The 20,821-nt window shown below is 40.0% G+C and overlaps 1 protein-coding gene across 4 annotated transcripts; it reads right to left on the bottom strand.

The window, feature by feature from the left end:
- Window positions 1-1,594: 1,594 nt before the first annotated feature.
- On the bottom strand, window positions 1,595-19,524 carry IQCF2 (IQ motif containing F2). 4 transcript variants are annotated; one of them, XR_007459861.1, is made up of 5 exons: window positions 19,352-19,524; window positions 18,936-18,980; window positions 13,997-14,104; window positions 4,989-5,072; window positions 1,595-2,644 (listed from the first exon to the last, which is right to left on the bottom strand). XR_007459861.1 is itself a non-coding variant. In XM_049640580.1 (3 exons), exons 1-3 carry the CDS (start codon window positions 5,264-5,266, stop codon window positions 3,845-3,847), a joined length of 486 nt encoding a protein of 161 aa, XP_049496537.1. In that variant the 5' UTR covers window positions 5,267-5,415; the 3' UTR covers window positions 3,791-3,844. The 4 variants fall into 4 exon arrangements, 3 of the variants coding, with proteins under 3 accessions (XP_049496537.1, XP_049496538.1, XP_049496536.1); XM_049640580.1 differs by lacking the exons at window positions 1,595-2,644; window positions 13,997-14,104; window positions 18,936-18,980; window positions 19,352-19,524 and adding exons at window positions 3,791-4,228; window positions 5,249-5,415; XM_049640581.1 differs by lacking the exons at window positions 1,595-2,644; window positions 4,989-5,072; window positions 13,997-14,104 and adding an exon at window positions 17,740-18,190 and having other exon boundaries at window positions 19,382-19,497.
- Window positions 19,525-20,821: the final 1,297 nt, after the last annotated feature.

The raw sequence follows: 20,821 nt of genomic DNA, 5'->3' as shown, positions 1-20,821 counted from the left end.
GAAAAACAGACAGCAATACAATAATAGTAGTGGACTTCAAACCTCACTTTCAACAATGGATAGATTATCTAGACAGAAAAACAATGAGGAAATAATAGGATTGAATAACACTATAGACTAAATGGACTAAACAGACATATCCACAGCATTCCACCCAATGACACCAGAATACCATTCTTCTCAAGCACACATGGGACATTCCTCAGGAGAGATCATATATTGGGTCTCAAAAAAAGTCTTGGAAAATTTCAGAAGATTGACATGGTACCAAGTATCTCCTCTGACCACAACGGTATGAAATTAGAAATCAATAATAAGAGGAAATTGAAAAATGCACAATTTGGAATTGGAAATTAAACAATACACTTCTGAACAATCAATGAGTCAAAAAAGAAATAAAAATGGAAGTGAAAGTACCTTGAGACAAATAAAGATGAAAATAACAACATACCAAAATTTATGGGATACAGCAAAAGCTGTTCTAAGAGGGAGGTGTAAAATGAGAATGCCTACATTAAAAAAAAAGATTTCAAATAAACAACCCAACTTTATATCTTAAGGAACTAGAAAAAGAAGAACAAACTAAGCCCAAAGTGAGTAAAAATAATAAACATTAGAGCAGAAATAGTAAAATAGAAAAATTCAATTAACCTAAGGGCTGTTTTTTAAAAAGATAAACAATTTTGACACACCTTTAGCTAGACTAACCAAGAAAAAAAAGAGAGAGGATTCAAATAAATAAAATTATAATTGAAAGAGTATGTATTACACCTGATACCACAGAAATACAGAGGATCATATTATTATGAACAGCTATACACAAACTAATTGAATAACCTAGAAGACATGGATAAGTTCCTAGAAATATACAACCTACCAAGACTGAATCATGATGAAGTAGAAAATGTGAACAGATCAATAGCAAGTGGATTCAAGCAGCAATAAAAAAAAAAATCTCCCAGTAAAGTCAAGTTCACATACTTTATTGGTGAATTCTACCAACCATTTAAAGCCAATTCTTCTCAAATGTTTCCAATCACTGCCAAGAAAATGCCAAGCAGTTTTTCTCCTATGTTTCCTCCTAGAAGTTTACAGTTTCAGGTCTATGTTTAGGTCTTTAATCCATTTTCAGTTTATTTTGTACATGGTGCAAGACTAAAGGTTCAATTTCATTCTTTTGCATGTGGACATCCAGTTTTCCCATCATTTATTGAAGAGACTAGTCTTTACCCATTGTGTATTCCTGGCTCCCTTGTCAAATATTGACATACACGTGTGGGTTTATTACTGGGTGCTCTATTCTGTCTCATTGGTCTGTGTGTCTGTTTTTATGGCAGTACCATATTGTTCTTATTGCTATAGCTTTGTAACATTAGTTGAAACCAGGAAGTGTGATGCCTCTCAGTTTTGTTCTTTTTTTTTCTAAAGATTACATTGACTATTCAGGATCATTTGTGGCTCGATACAAATTTTTGGGTTCTTTTTTCTATTTCTGTGAAAAATGCCATAGGAATTATGATAGGGATTGAACTGAATCCATAGATCACTTTGGGTAGTATGGACATCTTAACAATATTAACTCCTCTTAACCATGAACATGGAAAATGTTTCCATTTATTTGTATCTTCTTCAGTCTCTTTCATCAGGAAGGTAGATCAGGCCTGCTTCCATCAGCAGATAAGAAATGTGGTGGGTTCTGCTGCTACTGCTTCGGAGGATAGCTTGGGCCACTGCTGCTGGCTGATGTGGGGTATGGAGAGGGTAGATAAACCTGGGTTCCATTATTGCTGCTGCTGTGGGCAGATCATGCCTGCTGCTACCAGTGGATTTGGAGCATGAGACGGATTGATCCATCTGGGTACTAGTGTCACTACTGCAGGCAGTTTAGCCTGTCATTGCCACGAGGTATGGGTCTCCCTGCACAGTTTCTGTGAGGCTACCCTTCCTTTGGCTATAGAGAGCAGGCTGTTCTTGTTTTTGTTTTATTTCCTCTATACCCCTTAGTGGTTCTGGATTGCAGACATTTCTGGTGTCCAGTCTGAGACATATGATAGATAAAAAGAAAACCAAGAGAATTCATCATGGTGTACATTTTTAAATCTTGAGGTTCCTAGCCGATCCACCTTCTTTCCACATTTCAGAGTTCTTTTAGGATTGTCTACTGAATTATTTTCACAGTATTTAGTTTGTATTTAGAGGGAAGGAAAAGGGAGAATGTGGTGGTAGGAAGATGGGGGTCCAGTCTGCTCCCATTTCTTCAGTTGAGTGTGTGGTGACATATACCATCATCCAGTTCAAGGGGAGAAGATGTAGAACTGGACATTTGGAGAGGAGGTGATATGGATTTTCAACTCAGAAAATGGAAATGCAAGCATAGCAGAGAAATTTTTTGGGCAATTTGTCCAGTAGACATCTGCAGTCATGAATATTAACTGAGATAGATCATGCCTCAGGGTTGTTTGTTTTGTTCCAGCCATGCTCGCTGTTCTGCAGGCACAGAGCAGGTAGATGGTTGAGTTCACCCCACACATGCTTGCAGAGAGAGGGCTAAGAGAAGTCAAGTTGTGCAGAGCAGAGATTACAATAATAACCGCAGAATCTGAACTGGGTAAAGAAAGATGCAAGGACATGTCAGGGGTGATGGCTGTAAAAAATAAAAAGGTAGGGTCAATAGATTGTAAGACTTTATCATATCTGAAGAGTCTATTGGGGGTATTTGAAAGATGAACTGGAAAGAAAGAATAATCAGAAAATGCAACACTAGAAAAAGCCATTTGGGTAATAGAACAATTATTTGTACTGGTGAGGTCTACAGTCACACCATCCAATAGAATAGCCACTATCCACATGTGCCCATTTAAACCTAAATTAATTTAAATAAAATAAAATCAAATCAAAGATTCAATTCTTTAGCTGCATCAGGCACATTTCAAGTACTTTGCAACCATACGTAGCTTGTGGCTACTACGTTGGATAGCACAGATCCAGTTCATTTCTATCATCACAGAAAGTCCCATTGAATTACACTGCTTTAGTATGACTATGGGAGTGAGTGGCTGAGGAGGGGAGCAAAAATGGTTTATTAGAGCAAGGAGATTGATAGGACAATCTGACCAATGATAAAATCACTGAGAGTGGAGATAAGAGTGGGGATGGGATAATATCAGAGAGAGCCCTGTTTGCTACAGCCCTTAAGGAGAGGAGTTTGGGTAAGGATGCTGTGGAGACAGAGTTGGAGTACCATGAACTCATATTCTCTGTTAGTCCCCCTCAGCTGCTCATCAACATGCCTAGCTGCACCTATCACTAAGGCCAGCCTCCTGTCTTCACCTGAGGCTGCGTTGCACTGCTTCCAGTAGTCAGACAAATGTTGGCATTTTCTCTAGGTGCTTGTCAAAGATACCTTGTCTGAGGTAACCCAGACCCCAGTTAACCCCTGATCCCAGGCTGACAGAGAAGAGTCTCAGAGTCTCTTCTCATGTGCAGAGGTACTCAGGGTCTTCGGTGAGATGCAGCCCACCTATCTTTCAGATCCCCACGGGGGAAGAAAGGAAGGGTACTGGGAATGGGAACTGAGACTTCTGGCTCTGTCATATATCAGGATGGACAAGGACCTCAGTTTCTGTTTCAACAACTGAGTAAACAGCATATGGTCATTGTCAGTCCAAAATAGGGTCCATGGGCACAAGGGGAAAACCTTACTGAAGTTCTTTCCCAGGAAGAAAAGGAGGCAGCGTGGCCTAAGACCCAACATTTCCATTAGCTGGAGGAGAACATGAGACATACCAGACCAGGTTAAACTTTTACTGGGGACAGGAGACACAGTGCCCCTTCTTGCCAACCTTTAGGGGTTGATGATCTCAATGTGGAACTGTAGGTGAGTGGCTGTGACTACACAGTGGCCCCGGAGGAGAGCACAGGTATGGCAGTTGTGGCATTGCCAGTGGCACTGAATGACATAGATGGCATTGAGCACCTGACGGTATCGCCAGTGGATACGCCACATACGGACCAAGGACTGGATCTTGACCACGGCCCTCACTGTATTTGCATAGGTGACCAGGGCTTGCCTTCGCTTCTTCTGCAGCAGGCTATCCAAGGTCAGCCTCCACCAGCGCTGAATGATACAGGCCCTGAGGGCTGCGTGCAGCAATGTCCGGCGTACCAGGGTGCCACGCCACCAGGCCTGGATCTCTGTAGCTGCTTTTGTTTGTTTTTTAAAAGTTTTCTAAGTGGAGATAAGAGAGACCACTCAGGGAACTTCCTGCCATCAAATTCCAAGATCTTCCTGGAAGGGGCCTGGATTCTCTTAACAGTTACCATTTTTTGGAGAGTTAAGGGGAGTTGGCAGGACACTGCCTAAGAGCCAGAAGACCTGGATAGTGAGCCCTTCTTTGCCACTGTGGGCACATCACTCTGCCCTCAGAGTCACAGCACCCTACTATCTCACAGGTGTATAGATCAAGGGGAAAACCATTAGCAGCTAGAAGGGTGCATTAGGGATGTGAGGGACTTTGTTAGTCATGGTCCACATCTTCAATGGTTATTGGGTTTTGGAGGTTTGGCCTCATAATGCCTTTGTCTGGTATTCTCTGCTAATTCTAGTCCCAAACCATCATTGGCTGATTTCCCTCTGCCACAATGTATTTCAGTACTCTGATCGGTTTTCAGCACCCTCAACCCACTTTCTACTCCAGCCTTCCCATATTTTGAACATTGTACTCTCTAATTCAGAGTCCTCACATTATCACCTCCCAGCCCCATTCATTTCTTGATGGCTTTCATTCTCCCCATTCACTCTTCATGTCACAGTCAGACTGATACCCAGAGAGCCCATGCTGAGAAGGGAGTGGAGGAAAAATGGGCCAATATTGAGCTGACTCTTGATTATTTTAGACTCAGGATCCATAAGGAGCACAATTCCACACGCTTATGACATAAATATAAATGTTCTGGATATCTCTTAGCTACATGGAAATTTTACTCACCTTGAGTTTCTGCTTCTCCGTCTTCTTCCATTCGGTTCTTTCTTCAACATCTTCAATTACAAGTACAATTAAATTGCCGTGAGTCTGTCATCAGAATTGAATCGGAAATGAATGGATGAGTTAAGACTGCTGTTTCTCTCTATGGCTCTGTACAAAGATACCCCCTGCTTCAGCATCCCTTCTTTTCCCAAGACCTGTGAAGTCCTAGGTGATTCCCACCCACTCCTAGTTTGCCTAGTAAATCTGGCCATGTCTCTTACACAAAATCTGAGCCCCATGGCTTATCTCTAGATGGTTCATTAGCCTTGATTTCTCTACTTCCCAAAGTCTGGCATGAATAAAATGAGGGGGACAGTTATGAGTTCCCAACTGCATTATGACATCAGGATTAAGATATCTGCCACAGAGTTGAGTCTTCCTCAGAAACAAGCTCCATGGGAACTTGTACTACCTTACCTGTCTACTTCCCTCCTGTCAGAGATGTACCAGAGCTCAGAGTGGAAAGATAGGGTGCGTGAGGGCCATTTGATACCAGGGGTCCTCCAGTGAGGCCCGCCCACATCCTTCCTCATTTTCAGTCACACAGGGGAGCAGGAAGGACCATGGCAGTGTATCTCTGTGGAGCTCTCTAGTGTCTTCTGAGACTTAGCATTTCCTGTCTCCCCTTGACTCAGGTTTCAGTACCTCAATACACCATAGGAAACTAGAAAGAGAAAGAACAGATGAATCTAAAAAGCAGTAAAATAAGGGTAAAAATTTAAATTAAATAGAAAACAAAAATAGGTGGTGGAAAGTAAACTGAAAATGTGGTATTTTTGAAAGGACCAATATTAAAGATAAATACTCCATGAACCTGAGTGAGGGAGAAAGAGAACAAAAATGGAATGAAAAAGGCAAAATAATCACAAAGAGAATTAAATAAATGTAAGAGAATGTCATCATAACAAATTTGAAAACTAAGAGGAAATGCTTTCCTAACAAAATGTAAATTACGAAAATTAATTGGAGAAAATATGTAAAACTTGATAAATTCAGAAGGTTACTGAAGATCCACCATAAATAAGGCATCAAGACCAGGTAGATTCATACACAAACTTTAAACAAAACTTACAAATTCAGATATTTCCAATGTGACAAACTATTCAAGGCAGAAGACAGAAGACAGAAGTTTCCATCAAGCATTTCATAGTGTCAATCCCCTAAAAAAATCCTGCTAGGATTTTTTTTTTAGGGGGAAGAAAAGCTATCTTCTGATACTCCTTCTAAGACGATGGACTATCCCTTCCTTTGACAAGAATCCTTTTACGTCTTTCAAAAAATAATTCTTCTATATATTTCTGTAAAGTTTTTAAAAATTTTTCTGTAAAGGTCTTTTTAAGATTTTAAGTGATGTTTATACTCAATGTGGGACTTGAGAACTCACAACCCTGAGATCAAGAATCTCATGCTCCACCAATTGAGCCAGCCAGGAGCCCCTGTAAAGGTCTCTCTCTCTCTCTTTTGATATAATTTACATTCTACAAAGTTCACTATTTAAAACTGTACAACCCAGTAGTTTTTAAGCATATTCACAAAGTTGTGCAACTATCACCACTATCTGATTCTAGAACATTTTCATAACCCCCAAATAAGCCCCATACCCATTAGCAGTTAATCTCCATTCTTCCCTACCCCAACCTCTGGTAACCACTGAACTTCTTTATGTCTTTATAGATTTGCCTATTCTGGATATTTCATACGGTTTGAATCACACAATAAATGGCTTTTTGTGTCTGGCTTCTTTTGCTTAGTACAATGTTTTCAGGGTCCATTCATGTTTGTAGCATGTCAGTATGTCCTTATTTTCTATGGCTAAATAATATTCCATTGCATGTATATACTACATTTTTAATCCACTCATCAGTTAATTAGCACTTGAGTTGTTTCTACTTTTTTAGTATTATGAATAATATACCTATAAATATTGAAGTGCAAGTTTTTGTATGAGCATATACAATGCTCATACATTTTCAATTCTCTTGGATATATACCTAGAAGTGGAATTGCTAGGTCATATGGTAAGGTTTTTGTTTTTTTGTTTTTTTCCTGAAAACAAAACAGACGCACCTGGGTAGCTTAGTCAGTTGAGCATTAGGCTCTTGACTTTGGCTCAGGTTCTCTTGGTTCATGGGATCAAGCCCCACATCAGGCTCTGCTCTGACAGTGTGGAGCCTGCTTGGGATTCTCTCTTTCCTTCTTTCTCTGCCTCTCTCCCATTCTCTCTCTCAAAACAAAGAAACTTAAAAAAAAAAAAAACTGCCTTTTACAACCACCAATCTGTTCTCTGTATCTATGAGTTTGTTTTGTTGTTTCCAGTTTTTGGTTTTTTTTAGATTTCATATAAGAGAAATCATATGGTATTTGTCTTTCTCTGTCTGGCTTATTTCACTTAGTAAAATACCCTTGAGTTTCATCCATGGTATCATAAATAGCAAAATTTCATTATTTTTTATGGGTATTCCATAAAATGGTTAACATTCCATTGTATGTACAAACCACAATTTCTTTATCCATTCATCCATCGATGGACACTTAGGTTGTTTCCATATCTTGGCTATTGCTGCAATGAACATGGGGGTGCAGGTTATCTTTTCAAATTAGTTTTTTTGTTTTGTTCACATAAATACCCAGAAGTGGAATTGCTAGATCGTATGGTAGTTCTATTTTTACTGTTTTCCATAGTTTCAGCACCAATTTACCTGTCACAACAGTGCACGAGCGTTCCCTTTTCTCCACATCCTGATCAACTTGTTTTTTTTTTTTAAATTTTTAATGTTTATTCATTTTTTTGAGAGAGAGAGAGACAGAGCATGAGCGGGAGAGGGTCAGAGAGTGAGAGGAAGACACAGAATCTGAAGCAGGCTCCAGGCTTTGAGCTGTCAGCACAGAGCTTAACGTGGGGTTGGAACCGACGAACTGCAAGATCATGGACCTGAGCAGAAGTTGGCCACTTAAACGACTGAGTCACTCAGGTGTGCTGTCATCAACTTGTTATTTCTTATCTTTTTAAAAAAAATCATAGCCATTCTAACAGGTGTGAGGTTATATCTCATTGTGGTTTTGATTTGCATTTCCCTGATGACTAGTGATGTTGAACATATTTTCACGTACCTGTTGGCTAACTGTGTGTTTTCTTTGAAAAAATGTCTTAGATCTACCCATTTTTATTTTAATTAATTAATTGATTATTATTTTTTTGAGAGAGAGGGCGCAAGTGAGCAAGGGGGAGAGAGATAGAGAGAGAGAGAGAGAGAGAGAGAGAGAGAGAGAGAGAGAGAGAGAGAATCCCAGAAGGGACAAAGAGAGACAGGGAGAGAGAGAGAAAGAGAAGCAGGCTCACCCGAAGTGGGGCTTGTGTTTACCCACTGAGGTTTGAGCTCACCCAAAGCAGGGCTTGTGCTCATCTGAAGTGGAGCACAAGCTCACCTGATGTGGGATTCGAACTCATGAACCGTGAGATCATGACCTGAGCCAAAGTTAGATGCTTAATGACTGAGTCATCCATGCACCCAGACTGGCCCATTTTTAAATTGGATTGTTTTGCTATTGAGTTATATGTGTTCTTTGTATATTTTGGATATTATCCCCTTATCAGATATATGACTTGCAACTATTTTCTTCTATTCAGTAGGTTGCCTTTTCATTTTGTTGATGCTTTCCTTTGCTGTGCAGAAGCCTTTTAGTTTTATGTAATCTCACTTGTTCATTTTTGCTTGTGTTGCTTTTGCTTTTGGTGTCAGATTTTAAAAAATCATCACTAAGACCAATGTCAAGGAGATTACCACCAATGTTTTCTTCTAGGAGTTTTATAGTTTCAGGTTTTACATTCAAGTCTTTAATACACTTTGAGTTAATTTTTGTGCATAATATGTAGATAATAGGCCAGTTTCATTCTTTTGCATGTGGTTGTCTAATTTTCCCAACATTATTTATTGAAGAGACTGTCCTTTCCACATTGTTTATGCTTGACTCCTTTGTTGTAAATTAATTGACCATTACTATATGAGTTTATTTCTGAGACCTCTATTATGGTACATTGACCTTTGTGTCTTTTTTTAATGTCCATACCATACTGTTTTAATTACTATAGATTTGTAATATAGTTTGAAATCAGGGAGTGTGATGCCTCCAGCTTTGTTCTTCTTTCTCATGGCTGCTTTGGCTTGTCAGGGTCTTTTGTACAGGTTCTATTCACATTTTATGGTAGTTGTTTTCTATTTCTGTGGAAAAAAAAACCCACTGGACTTTTGATAGGGATTGCATTGAAATTTGTATATGGATTTGGGTAGTATGGCTATTTTAACAATGTTAATTCTTCCAATCCATGAGCATAAAATATATTTCCATTTATTTGTGTCTTCTTCAGTTTCTTCCATTAATGTTGTGTGGCTTTCAATTTACAGGTCTTTTGCCTCCTTGTTTAAATGTATTCCTAGGTATTTTATTCTTTTTGATGCAATTATAAATGGAATTGTTTTCTTAATTTCTCTGACAGTTCATTATAAGTGTAAAGAAAAGTGACAGCTTTTTGTGTATTGATTTTGTATTCTGCAACTTTACTATATTTATTAGTTCTAACAGTGTTTTGATGGAGTCTTTAGGGTTTTCTAATATGGTATCATGCTATCTTCAAATAGTGGTAGTTTTACTTCTTCATTTCCAATTTGGATGCCTTTTATTTCTTTTTCTTGCCTAATTGCTCTAGCTAGGACTTCCAATACTATGTAGAATAAAAGTGGCAAGACTGGTCATCATTCTCTTGTTCCTGATCTTAGAGGAAAAGCTTTTAGCTTTTTACTACTAAGTATGATGTTAGCTGTGTGCTTGGCATATATGGCCTTTATTATGTTGAGGTACATTTCCTCTATACCCTTCTCTGTTGAGAGTTTTTAACATAAACGAATGTTGAGTTTTGTCACATTTTTTTCAACGTCGGCTGAGATGATCATGATTTTTACTTTTCTTTTTGTTAATGTGGTGTATCACATTGGTTGATTTGTGGATTTTGAACCATCCTTGTATCCCTGGAATAAATACCACTTGATCATGGTGTATGATACTTTCAATGTATTATTGAATTCAGTTTGCTAATATTTTGCTGAGGACTTTTGCATTTGCGTTTATCAGGGATCCTGGCCTGTAATTTTCTTTTCTTATGGCATCCTTGTCTGGCTTTGGTATCAGGGTAATCCTGGCTTTGTAAAATGAGTTTGGAAGAGTTCCTTCCTCTTTTATTTTTTGGAATAATTTGAGAAGAATTGGTATTTTTAAAAACGTTTTTAAATGTTTATTTATTTTTTGAGAGAGAGAGCTAGCCAGGGAGGGGCAGAAAGAGAGTGAGAGAGAAATCCCAAACAGGCTTTGTGCTGTCAGTGCAGAGCCCAATGCAGGGCTCAAATCCATAAACCATGAGCTCATGACCTGAGCTGAAACCAAGAGTCAGACACTTAACCGACCGAGCCACCCAGGTGCCCCAAGAAGGATTGACATTAATCCTTTTTTGAATGTTCGGTAGAATTCACCAGTGAAATTCACTGAATTTTGGTGAAACCAAAAATCAAAGGTTTTTGATTATGAATTAAATCTCTGCTAATAATCAGTCTATACAGATTTTCTATTTCATCAGAGTTCAGTCTTGGTAGGTTATATGTTTCCAGGAATTTATCCATTTCTTCTAGGTAGTCCAATTTGTTGGTGTTTAATTGTTCAAAGTGGTTTCTTATGATCCTTTGTATTTCTGTGGCATCAGTTGTAACATCTCTTTCATTCCTGATTTTATTTGACTCTTTGCTTTTTTCCTTGGTGAGTCTAGGTAAAGCTTATCAATTTTGTTTATCTTTTCAAAGAACCAGCATTTGGTTTCACTGATACTTTCTATTGTCTTTTTAGTCTCTATTTCATTATTTCTGTTCTGATCTGTTATTTCCTTCCTTCTATTAACTTTGGGCTTCTTTTGCTCTTCTTTTTCTACTTCCTTGAGCTGTAGGCTCTTTATTTCATACTTTTCTTGTTTCTTGAGGTAGGCATTTATCACTATGAACTTCCTTCTTGGAATTACTTTTGCTGCATCCCATATATTTTGGTATGTTATATTTCCATTTCTGTTTGTCTCAAGGTATTTATTTCTCCTTTTGATTTCTTCTTTGGCCCACTGGTTTTATAGTAGCATGTGGTTTAATATCCACATATTTGTGAATTTTCCAGTTTTCTTCATGTAATGAAGAATTACATTTCTATTGTAGTCAGAAAAGATGCTTGATATTATTTCAATCCTCTTACATTCTGTTCTGTAACATAACATATGATCTATCTTGGAAAATGTTCCATGTGCACTTGAAAACATGTATTCTTTTTTTTAAATTTAATTTTTTAATTTTAAATCCAAGTTAGTTAGCATATAGTGCAACAATGATTTCAAGAGTAGATTCCTTAATGCCCCTTACCCATTTAACCCATCCCCCCTCCCACAACTCCTCTAGTAAACCTCTGTTCTCCATATTTAAGAGTCTCTTATGTTTTGTCCCCCTCCTTTTTATATTATTTTTGTTTCCCTTCCCTTGTGTTCATCTGTTTGTGTCTTAAAGTCCTCATATGAGTGAAGTCGTATGATATTTGTCTTCCTCTGACTGGGTAATTTCGAACATGTATTCTTTTTCTTTTGGATGGAATGTTCTGTGCATTTGTTAATTCCATCTGGTCTAACATGTCATTTAAGATGATTGTTTTCTTACTGATTTTCTGGCTGAATTATCTATCCATTGATGTGAGGGTGTTAAAGTTCCCTACTAGCATTGTAACACTGTCAATTTTTCCTTTAGGTCTGTTAATATTTGCTTTATATATTTTGATACTCTTATGTTGGGTGCATAAATATTTACAAATGTTATATCCTCTTGTTAGATTGACTTTTTATCATTATGTAACACCCTTCTCTGTTTCTTACTACGATGTTTATCTTAAAGTCTATTTTGTCTGATATAAGTATTGCTACTCCAGCTTTCTTTTGGTTTCCATTTGCATGGAGTATCTTTTTCTATCCCTTCACTTTCAGTCTGTGTGTGTCTTTATATCTGAAGTGTATCTCTCACAAGCAGCATATAGATGGGTCTTTTTAAAATCCATTCAGCCGCTCTATGTCCTTTAATTGAAGAATTTATTCCATTCACATTTAAAGTAATTATTGAAACATATGTGCTCATTACTATTCTGTTGTTTTTTGGTTGTTTTTGTAGTTCCTCTCTGTTCTTTTCTTCTTTTCTTGCTCTCTTCCTTGGTGGTTTGATGACTTTCTTTAGTGGTATGCTTATTACTCTTTATTTTATGGGTATTTATTATAGCTTTTTGCTTTGTGGCTACCATGAGGCATACATATAACAATTTATACCTATAACGATCTATTTTTAAGCTGATATCAACTTAAGTTTGAGCCCATTCTAAAGCTCAACATTACTCTTCCCAATATGTTTTATGTTTTCAATGTCACATTTTACACCTTTTTATCTCATATTTTACATCTTTTTGTTTGTGTATCCCCTAACTAATTATTGTAATCATAGTTATTTTTATTATTTTTGTCTTTTAACCTTCATACTAGCTTTATTTTATTATTTTATATTTAAGTGTAGTTGACACACAATGTTGCATTAGTTCCAGGTATACAACATAGTTATTCAACAACTCTATACATTATGCTATGCTCACCACAAGTGTAGCTACCATCTAACACCATGCAATGCTATCACAATACCATTGACTATATTCCCTATGCTGTACCTTTTACTCCCATGACTTATTCATTCTATAACTGGAAGCCTGTATCTCCCACTCCCCTTCATTGATCTTGCCCATCCTCCACCCTCTCCCCTCTGGCAACATCAGTTTACTCTTTACATTTATAGGCCTGATTTTTTGTTTGGTTCATTTGTTTATTCATTTATTTTGTTTCTTAGATTCCACATATAAATAAAACCATATGGAGTTTGTCTTTCTCTGACTTATTTAACTTAGTATAACACTCTCTAGGTTTATCCATGTTATTGCAAATGGCAAGATATCATTTATTTTTATGCCTGAGTAGTATTCAATTATATACATATAAAGTCACATATTCTTTATCCATTTGTCTATCAATAGACACTTGAATTGTTACCAGATCTTGGTTATTTTTTTTAAGTTTATTTATTTTGAGAGAGCATGCACACACATGAGCAGGGAGAAGGAGAATCCCAAGCAGGCTCTGTGCTCTCAGGATGGAGCCTGATGCAGGGCTCAATCTCATGAACCGTGAGATAATGACCTGAGCTGAAATCAAGAGTTGGATGCTTAACTGACTGAGCCACCCAGGTGCCCCCAGATCTTGGTTATTGTAAATAATGCTACAATAAACATACAAGTGCAGATGTCTTTTTGAATTAGTTTTTTCTTTTCTTCGGGTAAATGCCCAGTAGTGGAATTACTAGATCATATGGTATTTCTATTTTTAATTTTTTAATGTTTATTTATTTTGAGAGAGAGAAACAGAGGGAAAGTTGGGGAGGGGCACAGAGAGAGAGAGGGAGTCACAGAATCTGAAGTAGGCTCCAGGCTCTGAGCTGTCAGAACATAGCCCGACGCAGGGCTTGAACCCATGAACTGTGAGATCACGACCTGAGCTGAAGTTGGATGCTTAACCGACTGAGTCACCAAGGTACCCCCTATTTTTAGTTTTTTGAGTAACCTCCATATTGCTTTCCCAAAATGTCTGTACCAATTTACATTCCCACAACCTTTTCCTCTGTATCCTTGCTAACACTTGTTATTTCTCATTTTTAGATTCTAGCCATTCTGACAGGTGATCTCAAATTGTAGTTTTGACATACAAACTTTGTAAGCAATTAATCCACTAACTTTACTATATATTTATCTTCCAGTGAGATTTATTCTTTCCTTTGTATTTTTGTTACTTATTAGCTCCCCAAACTTATACTCACAGGTCCCAAAGCAGAGGTTACTGCATGTCACACAGGATCACAGGGAAGCATCAGGTTTTAGTCAGGTGGCAGAAAGCAGGAGTAAGAAAAGAGCTTCTCCCATGGCCTCTGTCAGAGTGGGAAAGGCAAGAAGGATAGGGTAAACAGGTTAAGATTGTCTGGTTTGAGTCATTTCTGTGGTTTCTAAGCTATATAGATGTCTAATGCCTGGCTTCGAATGATTAAGGCAGAGGATTGTGGCTTTCTGGATGTAGAGGACAAAGACAGAGGGGGTTTACCCTGAATTGGTTAGTTTGAGACCCATATAAATTGTTCCATGTATCCGTAGTTTGTTCCTTTTTACTGCTGAGCAGTGGTGCATTGTATGGATGTACCACAGTTTGAATAGTCATTTGGGTTGCATCCACTTTTCTGGCTATTATTCTACTATGAAATTTTTGTGGAAGCTTTTGTGTTTTCAATTTTCTTGGATATATACCTAAGAGTGGAATTGCTGGGTCTTATGGTAACTCTACACCTAACTTTTGAGAGATCATCAAACTATTTTCACATCAGCTACCCCATTTTACATTCCCAAGAGCAATCTACATAAGATCCAGTTTCTCCAATCCTACTATCTACTGTATTGTAGATATTACTATATTGCAGAGCTGCAGCTGACTGCATTTGCTGATGGACTGATGTGAATGGGGATGGATAGAGATAAGTAAAAGGGAGGGTTCAGAAGAGAATTTCAATCAAACAGATGTGGTGAATGGTCAAGGCACAAGGAGAAGCAATTTTGGATAAAATCATGAAGTGTGGGGGTCCTGTCTGCCACATTATGTTTGAAAAAACCTATTAGACATCAAAGCAAGACATTAAGTGGGAAGTCATACGTTGGGTATGGAATTCAGAGGAGCTATCAGGGATGGTGATGTAGATTTGAATGGCATCAGAATATAGCAGATAGCTAAGACCATGTCGATGATATTATCTGGGAGTACACATTAAGAGGGACTAAAAGAACTTTTATGATTGAGCCCCTCATAGGTTAGAGGCTCATCAATGAAGAAGCCATTGATAAGATTAAGAAAAAGCAGCCAGTGAAGAAAAAGCAGGAGAGTGTGATGTTCCTGAAGCCAAACAGAGTGTTTCAAGTAAGAGAGAGTGGTCAACTTGTAGTCTGATGCAGAGAGAAGGCAGAGAACAGAGGATTCACCATTTTCATGTAAGCAAGTTAGTTGGTGATTTTAGATGGTGTTAGTTTTTGTTGTTCAACCAACCACCAAAACATAGAGACTCAAAACAATAACCATTTATAGAACTCACGGGTCTGTGGAGTGACAATCTGAGCTAGGATCATCTGGGTGATTTTTCTGTTCTCAACTGGGTTCGCTAAAAATATGTGGTCTGTTGGTAGGTGTGATGGGGGCTGGTGATGTAAGATGGCCTCATCAGAGACAGCTCATCTCTGTCCCATATGTTGTCTCATGCAACAGTGGTAATCTCCTTGTTCGCATGGGAGATGGTTGTTTAAGACCTCTTAAAGTCTAGGCTTGCAACCAGCACAATATCACTTTTACTGCATACTATTGGCCAAAGAAAGTCACAGGGAGGCCTAGATACAAGAGGAGGTTAAGTAGCCTCTGTCTGTTATTGATCGAGCTACAAAGTCACATTGCAAAGGTGCATGGATACAAGGAGGACAGTAATTTTGGTCATTTTTGTAAACAATCTCTCTCAATCAATACCCTTGACCAGTGTAGCTTCCATGGAGTTGGGGGGAAGGAAAGACCAATTGGAGTGAATTTATGAGAGAATGGGAAAAGCGAGAGAGGAAACAGTGACAACATGTTTTGCTCTAAGAAGATGCAGAGAACTGGATAGGAGGTAGTCAAGAATGGACTTTTTAATGGTGGAGGATACTTATGCTGATGTAAATGATTTGGTGAAAAGGAAGAAACCAGTTCAGAGAAACAAATGAAATTACAGAACAACATCATTGCAAAGGCAAGAGGTGACAGTGGGCAAAAGGAAACGAAGAGCACCAGAAGAGCAAAGTGGAAGGGGTGGCATTGGATGGGGCAAAGATAATTCACTTCAACTCAAGGAAGGCAATGAGTGTGGTAAAAAAAAGGCCAGCTGAGATGGAGGATGAGACAGTAGGGAGACGGAAGTCCAGTCTGCTACCATTTTCTCAGTTAAGGGTGTAGTGATATCACCATTTGAGGTCAAAAGGAAAAGAGGAAGAATAGCGCATTTGAGGAAAAAGGAAGTGATGTGAAATCTTCAGGTCAAAAAACAAATTTACAGAGAAGTGTCTTGAGAAGCAAGTCTGTCCATCTGTGGTCTTGAAGATAAACCCAAACCACGCAATATGGTGATTTGTTTTTCTTCACGGAAATTCAGCTTTTCTTGTGGATGAAGTAGGTGAAAGGTTGGGTTCACACAAAGGTGGAGAGAGAGGGCCAACAGTGGTAAAATTGTAAGAGAATCCTCGACAGAGAATGGAATCTGAGCTGGGGAAAAGGGTAGTACAATACTGGTAAGGTCAATCTTTGGGAAGTCCTTATTAGGACTGAAGAAACATTTGGATCAATGCATAAGAAGCAGCGACTCTAACACAGAGGTTGACAAACTTTTTCTGTAAAGGACCAGATAGTATTTTAGGATTGATGTCACAATCACAACCACTCAACTGCAAGCCATAGTTTTCTGACTTCTGCCCTAAAGCATAGAAAGCAAAAGTTAGAGACCAAGATTATTAAAATCAGTATTTGTGTTGCTGTGGTCAGTTATGACAAGGACCAGGACAACGCCACCCAAACTATGGTGAGCATTTGCTACCACTGAGATTAAGTACAAAGATTGAGATTAAGCACTTAGAAATTTGTATAGCAAATTGAAACAGAAATTTTATGTGTGTCCAGCCTAACAAAAGTAAGCCTTATATTCTGTATACCTTTTCTACTTGTTTTTTCCCATAATTCATTTTTATTGTTTTACAAAAGAATTAGTATATGATGGATTGGACACTTTTTTTTTTTTTTAAGGCCATTCCTTAAAGGCAGCTTGAAAAGCAACAATCTCTGGTGCAATTATAGGAGTGGGTGATTCAGGTAAAATGGAAGTCAAAATCACTGGAGGTAAGAGGCAAGGGGCTTGGAGCATCATCTAAGTTAATACTGAAGTTACTAAGAATGGTGTCACACATAGGGTGGCAGTGATACCAGTGGGAGCCCTATTTGTGTTTCAGCACCCTGGAGAAGCTGGTCCTGAGGATGGAAGCAGAGCTGAGGTTCCTTAAGATCATGATACCTGCTATTTCCCAAAGAAAACAGCATCCAAATTAGCACAAAACTTGAAAAACCTTGTGCCTAGTCACCACTAAGGTCAGCCTCCTGTGCATCCTATGGGCTGTACTGCTCTCAAGAGCCAGCAAAGTGTTTGACTTCTGTCTAGGGGCTTGCCAAATAGATAGCCAATGGGTGCAAGCCCCAGCTGGCTCATGATGGCAGGCTAACAGAGCATGGATTCAAAGGCAACTCTCATTAAGAAGAGGTGCCTGGAGTCTTTGGGAATATAAAGCCTAACTGCTCCCAATTGCAAGATCAGGAGATAATGGTGCCAGGGCTATGGAATGGTACACTTGGCTCTTGATGTGTGAGAACAGCCTCAGGTAGCAGTTTCTGATTTGGACAGAGCCAGAAGGTGGAGGCCTTGGGGTCTTCATGGTGTAGGAGTCACTGAGACACACAAAACCTGGTCAGACATTTATTGGGGGGCAGTGGAGTAGTTCTCCACCCTCTGGTACTTTTAGACTGATAGGATTTCAATATGGAACTCCGGCTGGTTGGGAGTGACTTCATATTGTGCCTGTAGAATATCACTGGTCTGGAAGGCAAAATAGCTCTTTGGGGCCTGAAGGATGCAGACAGCATTGCATATTCGGCAGTAACGTCGATGGCACTGCCACATGCGAACCCAGGACTGGAGCTTGACTGCCGCCTCCTCCTGGATTACATAGATCTTCAACAGGTCCCGCCGCTGCTTAAGAACCCGCCTCCACAAAAGTGTTCTCCACCAGAGCTGAATCATCCAGGCCCTGAGGGCTGCCACCAGCAGGGTGCGACGTACCAGGGTGCCACGCCACCAGGCCTGGATCTTCTCAGCTGCCTTGATTCTTGCTCTGTGGCGTTTTTGACAAAGCCTCTAACCAAGCAAAGCAGAGGACTCCACATGAATTTGTTATGAACAACAAGTCTGGTGTCTGCCACGAAGGAGCTCTGATCTTCTTTCGTAACTAGCCTTTCCCCTGGTGGTTCTGAGGACCCAGGAGTCCTGGGTGGGGTTTTGTCTCTACTTCTACCTTACCTGTGGCCATAGACGTATTGGTCATCTTCTGAGTCATAGTGTCCTCATCTACAAAATGGGGATATGCTTGCCCTGTGATCTTCACAGGTTCTGTGGAAACAATTTCTGATCCAGAAGACCTGCCATGAATATGAGGAACCAAAAGGTCCTCTGAGGATGAACCTCTGCATTTATGGCCTACATCTCAACCCAAATTCCAGCCTATGATGCTGCCTCCTGATGCCTCATGCCAACCCATAGCCCCTTGAGGGCTTTCCTTTACCTCACTTCTTTTGATTTCCACTACCTTTCAGTCACCCCTATATCCTTCTAAACCCAGGCTTTACTTTCTCTGGATTTCCAGTTCCCACTACTGTGCCCCACCTTCCAGTGGCCTGTCCGCATCCTGATTCCTCACCTCTCTGCTGTCTCTTCATACTTAACATAGCTCACTCAGAATAGGGAGGGAATTTATGGGGACAGGAGAGCAACACTGAACTGACTTCTCAGCTGTGGGACCAGAGATGGATCCTTCACTTTCAAGAACTCTGTGCTCAGATGGTCAATGAACTGTGGTTCTCTCATGCTCCTAGGCTCCACCTACCTTCAGCTTCTCAGTCTCTAGTGCATCCTTATTTGGACCAGACTTCTGCAATCAGAATATAGAGAGAAAGCATGAGTGAGGACCAGTCTCTGTGCAAAGTCCTCACAGGCCTACTTCCCCATTCTTTCTGAGTCTTTTTTTTTTTTTTTAAGATTTTTAAAAAAAGTTTATTTATTTAATGTGAGAGAGGGAGAGAGGGAGCATGAGTGGGGGAGGGGCAGAGAGCGGGAGAGAGAGAATCCCAAGCAGGCTCCATGGCATGAAGCCCAACACAGGGCTCAATCTCACAACTGTGAGATTATGACCTGAGCCCAAATCAAGGGTGGGACGCTTAACTGACTGAGCCACCCAGGTGCCCCTCCTGAGTCCTTCTGAAGTCATCTGGTGCTTCCCTCTGCCATGGGCTAACTCCCTACCTCCAGGGAGGGGGTGTTTGGCTGTCTTACACAGCATTTACCGCCCATGGTTTGGGGCAGTAGTTCAGGTGTTCACACCCCCTCTGGTTGCTGCTCCATTGGTCCTGGCAGAAGCAAGAAGGGTGGGAGAGGAGGAGATAGCCATGATGTCACAAGGGCAACTATGACCCAGGGACCAGGTTGCCTCAAATTTGTTGGGTAAAGAGGAAACATGTACCCATTTCCCTCCTGCCAGGGATTGACCAGGGATTGTCCTTGGGGAAACCATAGCCCCCGTGAATCTGTCCTGTCCAAAGGATGACCTCTAGTCTGGCCCACCCACAAGACTTTCCTGTCATCATCACTAAGGAGAGCTGCTTACACAGCGCAGAGGAAGGTTCCTGGGCTCAGGGTGCTTCCTGTGTCTTGCCTTCTCTGCCTCCATGCCCTTCCTCAGTATGTGGGAAAATCCTTCTTTTAATTAGTGAGTATGTGAGTATGTGAGACTGTGAGTATGGAGGGTGAGCAGAAGGGGCCAAGGAAGGGTCAGGATGGAGGTACCTCAGCCTATTTCTATTCCCCTCCAGCTGCTGAACCCCTGTATTTCTACAGTTGTTTGGTGCCTAACAAGCCAATATATGTTCCTTAAAACAAAATAAGCCCTTCCACTCAGTGTCTGAAATTTACTGGGCTGGAGGAATTTTCCAAACATGAGTCATTATGTAAGAGACAGTGTTCCCCAGTGTAGATTCCTCTAGTGGTAGCAATGGTCATATTTGAAAGAGTCACTTAGTTATTCAGGCTTGCCTCCAAGACCAGCTGCCTCTGGCTGTCCCCACTGCCATCTCACAGGCACGCTCACTTTCATCTCTTAACCGACTCTGGATAGCCCCCTCCAGACCTCAGTGACATGCTAACATGGTCTCTTCATTTCAAGACCTTAACTCTCCACCAAAAAAGATGAGGACTTGGCTTTCTGCCCCATCCCCAAAACCTCACTTTTTCTCCCTCCATCTTCCCAACTAGGTCACTTGCTGCCATTTAGGTCCCCAATCGCAATTTAGTGTTTATATTATCATGACTCTGTGAGTGCCACTGACCACTGTGCCATGGAGCACATTCTGGTTCCCTATCCTTTCTTGCACAACTTCATAAAAGCTTTTTATCATGAAAATGTTTAAATATATACACAGTTTGACAACAGATAAGGACTCCCTATGTGCTCATGACCCAGGATAACCTGTTTCCCTGCTCTCTGCCCCATGGATGAGTTAAGCCATGGCAGAGAGTGCCATGAGGAACATCTTCCCGCATGTGTCTGTGCCTCCATGGGAGGCATTCTCCAGGGAATGCAAACGGGGGTGGCTTGCTGTGTCATGGGACAGGTGGTTCCTCCATGCTACTAAATGCTGACAGATTGTTTTCCACAGTGGCACCACCAGTGCAACCTCTGTCAATCACCTCGTAATTTTCGCCGAACTGAAAGATGTG

This window comes from Panthera uncia, chromosome A2 (genome assembly GCF_023721935.1).
Source record: "Panthera uncia isolate 11264 chromosome A2, Puncia_PCG_1.0, whole genome shotgun sequence".
NCBI classification, from domain to species: domain Eukaryota; kingdom Metazoa; phylum Chordata; class Mammalia; order Carnivora; family Felidae; genus Panthera; species Panthera uncia.
The sequence above is the reverse complement of the archived record's forward strand: the minus strand, read 5'-3'. Positions and strand labels throughout refer to the sequence as shown.